The sequence below is a fragment of the Gloeophyllum trabeum genome, assembly GCF_000344685.1.
Source record: "Gloeophyllum trabeum ATCC 11539 unplaced genomic scaffold GLOTRscaffold_00020, whole genome shotgun sequence".
NCBI classification, from domain to species: domain Eukaryota; kingdom Fungi; phylum Basidiomycota; class Agaricomycetes; order Gloeophyllales; family Gloeophyllaceae; genus Gloeophyllum; species Gloeophyllum trabeum.
This window is the reverse complement of record NW_006920429.1, coordinates 223,267-233,107: the sequence shown is the minus strand read 5'-3', so window position 1 is coordinate 233,107 and position 9,841 is coordinate 223,267. Positions and strand designations below refer to the sequence as shown.

At 51.4% G+C, this 9,841-nt stretch overlaps 2 protein-coding genes across 2 annotated transcripts; one reads left to right on the top strand and one right to left on the bottom strand.

The window, feature by feature from the left end:
• Positions 1–4,658: 4,658 nt before the first annotated feature.
• Positions 4,659–4,952, top strand: GLOTRDRAFT_13792 (uncharacterized protein; the record flags this gene model as incomplete). Its single annotated transcript, XM_007872791.1, has 2 exons — positions 4,659–4,755; positions 4,801–4,952. Coding segments are annotated over 2 exons (249 nt in total), but the record flags the coding sequence as incomplete, so codon positions are not given.
• A 1,176-nt stretch (positions 4,953–6,128) lies between these two features.
• Positions 6,129–6,430, bottom strand: GLOTRDRAFT_133884 (uncharacterized protein; the record flags this gene model as incomplete). Its single annotated transcript, XM_007872858.1, has 2 exons — positions 6,129–6,323; positions 6,392–6,430. 2 exons carry the CDS (start codon positions 6,428–6,430, stop codon positions 6,129–6,131), a joined length of 234 nt encoding a protein of 77 aa, XP_007871049.1.
• Positions 6,431–9,841: the final 3,411 nt, after the last annotated feature.

The following is a 9,841-nucleotide window of genomic DNA, read 5'->3' as shown; positions in this document are numbered from 1 at the left end:
TTTTCGAGAGGCGAGCGGCCGGTTCGATGGAAGAGAGACCGGCGTATTGAATACATGAACAGGAGGTTGGGTCCCAGTGGGAGTGCGAGGGCGTCCGTCGTCGTTGGCAGTGTCGGCAGCAGGTGGAGTGGCACCGAGATCGCGCGAGGGAGGAGACGCCGCCGCCACGGGAAGGTCATCGTCGTCCAAGTAACGGTGGAGCCGGAGACGCAGGGGGAGGTGTATCGGGAGGGGGAGTTGGGGCAGGTTCAGACATTAGCGTGGTAGCGATCGTCAGAACGGAAGACGATGCGACAAGAGGCCACAGTCACCCACCGAGCTTTTAAAGTCGCTGGACTTGCAACTCCGCTGTTCATTGTCCATTCTATTCCGTGATTCTTTGTGGCTTGTCTCTACACGTGTAGATGAAGGCCGTGGCCGGTCAGTACGGGAAGGGAGCTGACGCGTGGTGTGGCGGAAAAGAAATGTGTATTTCTCACGTTCCTCGCGTCCAAACGTGTCACGTGACCGTCGTCACACCGCAAGCCCCGCAGTCACCAGTGTGGCTGGCGTGGACGTGAATGCCTTGCTTCGTCCCTTATCCCTCATTAAAGCGATGGTAAGGAGTTAAGGCAATGAAAAATGGTGTGGCAGTCTATATGATCACCACAGGCTCTCCAACTTCCGACATGCTGTTTGCAGGACTGTTGGGTTCGTCGACCCCATCGCAGAGTTAACGAGTTCCAACGTAAATCTATTGGTTACGTTATATACTGTAATGCGCGCAATCAGCAGCATCCAATACGATGAAGCATGGGATCGGAACCGTCATGTCACAAAGCAAGAGCATAATATGTGGAACGCCTAGGCCACTCATAATCCGGAAGCAGGACCTGGCATGAGGCCAATCAGCTTCGTTAATGATAGAGCATGTTTGATTGCAGATATCAAGTGGACTTCTAATTTTTGTGGCACAATGATTTGATTGTAATTGTTCCACACGCGGCCTATCATCCCGTGTCGTGAGTTTGTACTACTTTATAACATGGCGGAATGACGAAGCGACCTCGTATTCAGGTTATCTGAGCGAGGGCCGTTCTCTCTTGACCGATATTGATGGCCAATTGATGTAGCCAGCGCTCTGGTGAGCCAGCTTTCTCTTCCTCTAGTGAAGTCTGGCTGATCTCTCATGTCCTGTCTCTGTCGTTCACCGTTTTCATCTGTGTCTTGTTCATCCTGCCCACCTCGCATCCGGTGGACTCGATCAACATGAACTACGCGGTCCTCGCAATCGGAGCTGTCATGCTCCTCGTGGCATTTGCGTGGGTGGCTTGCGGGAAGTACAGGTTCGTCTGGCCGGTGCGGACGGCGGAGGAGGATGTGAAGGAGTGATATATACATGCAGGTTTGTGACTTCCAAGGAGGGTGAGAGGCAATAGCCTTGAGTTTCCACGTCTGGGCCAACCGAATTGGTGTGGCTGTCCCGATAAATGCTGGAACTGCAGGCCGTTTTTGGAGGATTTGGGACCAGTGGGATCTAGCATGTCCGTCTAGCTTGTGGTGAGGTGGGAGCACTGGGTACAATACGCGGATTGAGTCACCGGCAAAGCGTGAGATAACTATTAGGATAAAGGTCAAACTTTGTTCATGGAGTTGCCTCACACGATAGGCCAGCGATACTGAATAGAGATAACGTCCAGCGAGAGGATTAGATTCTTGCTCGCGTAAATGGGATCCTCGACCCGAGTAAGTATTCCCATATTTGCCGCAGGCTCAATACGGGTACTTGATGTATCCAGTGACATGCGGTTGCTTCTGGTTCATCGTAGGAAATTGAGATGGGTACACGGACCGCACTGAAAGAGGATGTAACGCCCCGCATCGCCAATAACTCGACACGAGTGTGAACGATTATCATTCACGCTCCAGGGTTGCTGGCAGGGCGTACTGTATGAGGACCCCTGAAAATACCGATGGAGGTTAGATACCAATTCCATAAAAAAGTGAGGTCTGGAGGCCGTATGTTAGATACGGTTGCGGTAAAATGTGGCGAAGCGCCCAAGAGGCCGGATACTTCAGTCCCGGTAGAATTGAGGCTCGATATCCAAGGTCAGATACCATTGTGGTATATACCCGGCATCTCCCGGCACTCAATCACTCGCTTGTGCAGCCACAATTTGCCCCAATAAATATTTGAGCTAAGATTACACTGTTTTGGCAATATTGGGCCTATATATGGCATATTGTAGCCAATAATGCCTTATTTTGATCAAATTTGGCTAAGGAAAACCCTTGTAACCGGATCAAAATTCGGAGGTTGGATATCTGGGTCCCGGTAAATCTCGAGCCACACGGCTAGGTTGGTATCGCGTCCCAGTAAAAACAGCCAAATTAGGCGGAACTCGGTCCCGGTAAAAATGAAGGAAATCAGGTTCTCTGGTATCTAACCTCCATTGGTACTTTCAGGGGTCCTACTGTATGTCTATGTATGTAAGCGTAACGCAGCCCCGTTGCGTTACCCGGAGCGCACTTGGTAACGCGTAACGCAGAGGTTGTTGTCTTCTCCGGGGAAGTGTAACGCTCGTCAAAAAATTCGATTTTCGGTGGGATTTAGCTACGAATATTGTTCCGTCAATATATCTCAGCAGTTAAAAATCAAGTATTATATTGTAGAGTGCTTCTTTGCATCCCTAATATGGTAGGATCATATGTAGAAGCGCATGGGTACTGGTCGGGTTGCGGTTGCTAATTTTACCACTGTAACGCGTAACGCCGGCTTTGTTACTTCGAGCGGTGCCATAGGTGTAACGCTGTGCGCCCGGTTGCTTACATACATAGACATACAGTATTCCAAAGGAGAGGCCCGGGAACACGAGTCACGGTCACGTTGTCACGTGCCGCCTTCGACCGCGGCAACGTGAGAAATTCATCTCGTCTCTTGCCACAACACGCCTTCGTCGCGCAACACCATTGATATTGGTTGCAGAACTCATCAACACCTGCGTTTTAGAGCCACATTGAAGCACTCATAACAATGGACAATGGACATCGGAGTTCAAACTCCAGCGATTTAACAAGCTCGGTGGGTAGCCGTCGCTTTTCAACCTTCTTCCTTGCTGACTGTTGCACCCCCAATGCCTGAACCTGCTGCGACACCACCTCCGGATACTCCTCTGCCTGCTTCTCCGTCTCCCCCACCGCTTGATGATTTCGTGGTGCCTATACCGGGCACATCTGCTCCGGCGGATGTCAATGCCACACCGGCCGCTGGCGACTCTGCCGATGACGTTGAACGTCCTCATACACCACCCGCCAAAAAAAATCCTCCTTTACTATTTAACACACCGACCTCACACCCATCCGAACGACCGCTGTCCTGTACGCGGAAATATCAGAGCCAGACTCTCCCCATCAGCACGCTACGGACAGAAGCCGGAAGTGAGGCCTCAAGGCTACGGGTTGCACCTATTTCCATGACCGACTTTCTGCGCATTACGTTTCAACGTCAATTCGGGAACGTGGTCGAGAATGCCTCGCAGGCAATATCCCCGAACGCTCAGACCGGTGTCTCAGCGAAGTTGCAGAGCGTGCCGACGGGGGACGGGGTCGAACTTGAGATGTATGAACCCCTAGTACGTAATGAAATAGTTTTTTGACGCGTTAGCACTGACCCATAGTCCCTCCGGCAGAAGGAAGCGCTGAATAAGATGTGCTCGTCTCTTTGGACAGAGAACCCTCCCATCGAATTTGAGGTCGTCAATCACTCCCAAGACACCAAGGATCCTGGGACGCCAGACCTGGTTGTTCTCTCGAAGGGGAAGGACAGCTCTTGGCCATGTGCATTAGCATTCGTCGAAGTCAAGCCAACCGATAGGCAAGATCCGTTTTACAATACTACGGACGAGTCGAGGCCAGACACTCCTCATGAATACCAAACGGGGGTTTGGGATCAATTCTCCTACTATGCCACCGTCTCATTCAAACGCCGGCCTCGCTGCTTTCTGTGCGGGATTGGGATCTTTGGCAGTCGTGCTAGGTTCTTTCGGTGGGATCGTTCCTCGGTGCTCATATCCGACTATTTCGACTACAAGCAGGACCTCAAGCCGTTTTGGCAGTTTCTGGCGGGATTCGGTGCCCAAGGGTACTGTGGTAGCGGCGTCGACCCTACGATCAATTTCGAATCGCGCCCAGACGGCCACGTCGAGCTCCTTCGGGAAAAGATTAAGAAGGCGAGGGCGAAGCGACTAATTTCGGAGGAGGCCGAGATGCTGGACGACAACACCCTGGTGGCCCAGAGCAGTACGATTACAGTGCCGTCGAAGTCTGGCGATAAATTGGAGCAGTACATCACCGTGGGCCCGCCGCTCTTCACCTCGACGGCGATGCTCGGCCGAGGGACGTGTACCTGGCTCGCATTCCCTGTCCCAGGCACTGTGGAAAATCCGGAACGCAGTAACGAGGATCATTTTGTTATCATCAAAGACTCTTGGCGCGACCCGTCTCGCAGGCTCGAGGGTGAAATATACAAGATCATCCATGCTGAGGGGCCTGTTCCGGGTGTAGCAAGGCTGCGCAGCGACGTGGATCTGATTGACCCTCCCAACTCAGATAACGGAATGCATCGGACGATTGCTCACCTTCTTAATAAGCACTACGGACCTCGCAAGTGTCCTCCGCGCGTCCATCATCGCTGCGTCCTTGATTCCGTTGGGATCCCACTGAGTCGCTTCTCTTCCACTCGTGAAGCGATGGAGGCGATCTATGATAGTCTTCTAGGTGAGTACCCTCGTTTCCTTGTCGTCCCTCCATGGCTTATGGGAGCGTCAGGTCATGAGGGGATGGGCGAGAAGAAAATTCTCCACCGGGATATCAGCATTAACAATATCATGATTAGCGCCTATCCCGACATGGAAAATTGCAAAGGTTTTCTCATTGATATGGAATATGCCACGGTGGTCGGTGAACCCGGAAGTGATGGAGATTTACGGGAAATCACGGTAAGCACGCTGATCTGGACCAAGCAGTAGGGTCTCACAACTAACGAGGGATGTCTTCCAGGGAACTGTGCAGTTCCTATCCGTTGCCCGAGTACGGGAACCAGGACAGGATGTACCTGCTCACGCCACCTGGAATGACTTGGAGTCGTTTTTCTGGTCTACCGCATACTTTTTAATCCATCACAGGCCCCATACCTTGTCGGTGGACTGGATCAAGCGTATCTTCTGCGGCGCAGATATCGCTTGGAGAACTCACTTCATTCGAGTAGAGGTGAAGAATATAAAGGTTCTCCGTGGAAATCACCATAGCAGCGAAGTGTACGACGCGAAGAAGGCCGGAGAACTCGACGAAGCATCAATCAACATATCAGTGACTAGGTGTATCCACCGTCTCGCTGGCCTCGTAGCGACCCACTACCAAGACGAATGGATCTACGAGCGATACTATGACAATGATCCTGATAGTTTCTACCAGCTGGAGACCCACCAACACATCAAGCTGGCTTTTCGTGAAGCTCTGGATTCCAATAGCCGGCCGGAGCCGGATGATAGCGCTACAGCGTTCCGTCGCATTCCCATCTCGAAGAAGCGTGTTGCCCAAGACACCGCAGCGAACCTCAGGACCGGCACTGGGTCTCACCCGGCTTCCGGAAGCAAGACTCGGAGCAAGCGAAAGCGAGAAGGCAATGATGGGAAGGACAAGTCTTTGAAACGCACCCGTAATCGCGAGGCCGGGGATGCAGCTACGAAGAGTGCGGTCACGAAGGGTGCGACCACTCAGGGCGCGGTACTGGAGGCATCGGGCGTGCACGCTTCGGCGGGGGGTAAAATTCAGGATCGCCTTCCCGCTATCTTGGACTAGCGTCACTGTGGATAGGGCGGGAGGCAGGGGCGGTATTGCGATCGCTCTTGCTAAGAATTCTCGATTCCTGGCGTGCGGGTGACTGGTAGGTATTCATGCTGTATCCAACTCGTTCTTGTGTATCTATGGTTCCAGGCGTTGCTATTGTGTAGGACGCCATCATGGATCATGGGGTCGACCGGGGCGCATCGGCGGCTCGCTAGCGCATACGTTTGATGCATAGATGCACGCTCCCGAGCGTCGATGGAACACAGTATGGAAGTATCTAGAAAATCATGCCGACATCCTTTCTACTCCTGCCCAACGATCTCCTTCATGTTCGGAAGGAAATCCGAGAGGAAATCCGCAATGTCTGCGGTGTTGGCCTCAGGGGAGTCGCCGACATACAGTTGGAGTATGTTCTCATTGCAGATCCCTCGCGCCGGTCGCTCTCCTGCAGTGCTCGGGACGTCTGTTGCGTCAAATACAAGACCGAGTTCCTCCAACTGTGGACACCACCGGATGACCGACGTCAGACCCACGGTTGGTCCAACCAAAAGTTATCAATGCCAACAGACAGGGGGCGAAGACGGGCCAGTTCGACACCAGCCATTTTAGGGTCGTGTTATCAAGCATTATACAGCATTTGTCTTCTATTCGAAACGTTCGAAGATTATGGAAATAACGAAAGGCCATGAGTGCGCCCCCGTCGAGCTCCAAGCCTTGCCCTGTAGTCAATCTTTCTCTGTCCGGCACAAGGCCTATCCTGAGCTCCTCCAGTAAGGGAGGGCTGCAGTGGCTCGCGCCGTTGTTTCTCCAGCCCAGAACATTGAAGGGTTCCCGATTTTCCGTCGTTAAAACTTTAAGATGCTTCAAATTGCGCAATATGACGATTCGCTCCAGAATGACTGAAGGAAGCGTGTTGATGGTTTGGAGGTGCAGACTAAGCAGATTATGAAAGAAGGCTCCTTCGGGGGCATCGGAGGCTGCCCCGTCAATCAAAGGCCTCCAGATTTCATCTCCCTGCCAGCGGCAATAGAGCTTTAGACACTGGAGTTGCGGCCAAGAAACTATGTGTAAGAAGAGTCGAGCCGAGATAGGCTCTATGTTAGCCTCGATGCTCCGGATGTCATCAGGAAAACCCTCCCGAGCTAATTAGACATAATTTAGACACAATTATGTATGATGCCAAAAATCCATCTAAAGGTCGTATAATCCAGAGTGACCAACAGCTAATCTACATGACACACTTCTGTGAAAGTAAGATACATCTTTTAGCAACTCTGCAACACGGTCCTTCGTCTACATGTTTGTGCAGTTCCCTGCAACTGCGGCAGCCTAGGAAATGGCAAGGGTAAATGCGTAAACTCGCGCGCAAACCCTCGTCGACGGGTCCGGTACGGGTACGCGGCGACCCAGGTTTCGATTTTGAGAGCGCGGTGGACGATGCGCGTTTTCGATAGTCGGTTCTCGGGTACGGCGAAACGCGTCCCGTACCCGGACCCGCTGGTACCCTTACCCGCGACCCACACGCATTGAGGATCCCGTGCCATGCTAGTCTTCGCGTTCACTGAGATGCGGTTGCTCTTTGTATCAGCTAAACTGCGCGAGTGGCGGGTGGTTGTCCTGTGTTGAGTAAATCTAGAATGTATATACGTGTCAGATGAATGCACATACCTTGACCCGCACTCTCCAACATATCCAGCATGCCATCCATCTGCGTCCATAGCACTATACTCCAGGTGTCTTAACATCATTTACGGTCAGCATGACATTGTCCACGACGTGCTCCCCGGCGCATTCGGAACCCTGCAACTTGTGCAACGCGAGATTTACCGGAGCCATCACCGATGAGGAACGCAAAGCCAGAGAATCAATATCAGAAGTATAAATTGATGAGTCTTCTCCTGCATGTTATCAGCTAAGTAGCAGGAGTTTGGAGAGCTTAGAGGCACCTACGGCTGAGCTCTAGAGAGACTTGGACGGGACTCAGCCAAGACTCAGCGTGTTCTCGCCAGAGTCCGGTCATCCGGTTAGCTGTAGCCGGTCACATGACTTTGTTGATACCGCGTTTTGAACTCCGATTTAATCTGCCATGTTCAACATTCGCGCTCCATTCTTTCTCCTTTGCTGGCTCGCCGCCCGCCGTCGTCCATGTCCCCGTCATTCCGCTCCCTCGGAAAAGGAGCTTTCGCAGCTCTGTAGTCCTGCGACCGACTCGTGTGCTCACTCGTCAGAGTCGTCTATACTCCCAGGGTTGTACCCATGCAGGACCCATCGCGGGCGACTTCTCTGGTAGGTTCAACTTATCTTTTGTGCTGCCAAGTCCCCTGATGACAGCTTTCCTTGATGGCCTTGCCCTGACAGGCTGGATCCCCGTCACTCCATTGACAATACCCGGCTTCGGTTCGACCGCCACCGGATCCTACTTGGCTCTGAACACGGCATCCACTTGATAAAGTGCTGACAGGCGTAAGATGATGCGTGCGCTGGTTTACAAAGAATATGGTCAGTTTGTGTCGATTCCTGTGTGTGTTGTGTTGATGTACTGGCTCGGCTGTGGTGCAGGTTGTGGACTACTCCTTCCATGAGAGTATAAGACTGCAAACACCTGGGTATGCACTAGTGAATGTGATCGGGGGCTGCTTGCGGGTTTGTGAGCAGCTTGTAAGTTAGTCAGATTGGTATGTGCTCAACATTGTTGAGCTGTTGCTGCGGTCTGACTGTGTGCCCCCCTTGCCACTAAGCCTGCTTTGCCGCTATTGTCTGCAAATGTCATATCCACTCCCGAGATGCCTGGTACATATATTTGCATTGTGCATGATGCCGTGCTTCGCTAAATATCTGCCTTGAGTAAGTGGTTGCTCCTTGCTGTCCATGCATGAGGCTCATGATGCCGTACAGAGACCATATCTCTTCCTTCCCAGGTCTGCATTCAAGGTGGTGTCTCATAGGTGTGTTCTGATGTCTGGATGATCTGCCTTACCAACATTATGTTGATGTCTTCTCTTATCTGATCCGATATTGGGAACTTTCCTTAGCCTGCTTTGAGGGGAAAGTGATCTTGTAGGCTGATGAGGGCAGGGAGATTGTAGTTACATGCCTGTTTGTAGCTACATCATGAATATATCTCAATACTCCTTGTGGTACCCCGGGAAATGATATAATGTGATTGCGACATAATTGCCATCTATTATGAGGTGATACAGCATAATGGTCATAATTATGTCTAATTAGCTAGGGGACAAACCTAACTTGTCTAATTAGATAGAATGGCATAATACAGCTACATCAGCAAAATGCCAAATCCGTTGATATGCACTGACACACAACAATCACCAAGGACCAAAAGGAATAAACCTAAACCCCGTGATATGGGTGAAGGCGGTCTGAGACAACTGAAGGGTATTTAATAGTTCGAGGGGGAAAGGAGGAGTAAGACGCCGTAGGGTAGTCCGTAGGAAGACCTAGAAAAATAAAACAAAACCTTGATGCCTGAAACAAACACTAATGGACGCTCCGGAGTATTTATCTCCGAAAAGTCGCAAACAAAGTCGCAAACCACGGAACCGAGTGTAGGTTCGGGCCCACGGGAGTAGAAAACGCTAAAGGGACTTGTTTAATTTTTATTTCGCTATGTGAGACGCACCGGAGCTAATTGAATCGATGGCGGAGCTAATTCACTCGACGAGTCAGGCCTATTGGCAAAGCTAAGATCGGTTATAATTCGCTAAGTTCGACGCTTTCGAACTTCTCAGGTCGCTGAGATCGTAACGCTAATTCTCTGAGATGGTGAAGTCGAAACTTTTTTTCTGTATGCTACTTTGTACAATTTATACTACAGGAATGGCTTTGCGACCGTTCGGAGATAAATAACAAATAAACGCCGCTACCCACAGGATTGCTCAGCACTTTCCTCCGCTATACCATATACCATACGACTCTCTTGCGCTCCCACTTGCTCTTTCCAGCCCCTATAGGTCGCCTCGACGCTCCGCCACCTGACCCAAGCGGTCCCATCACT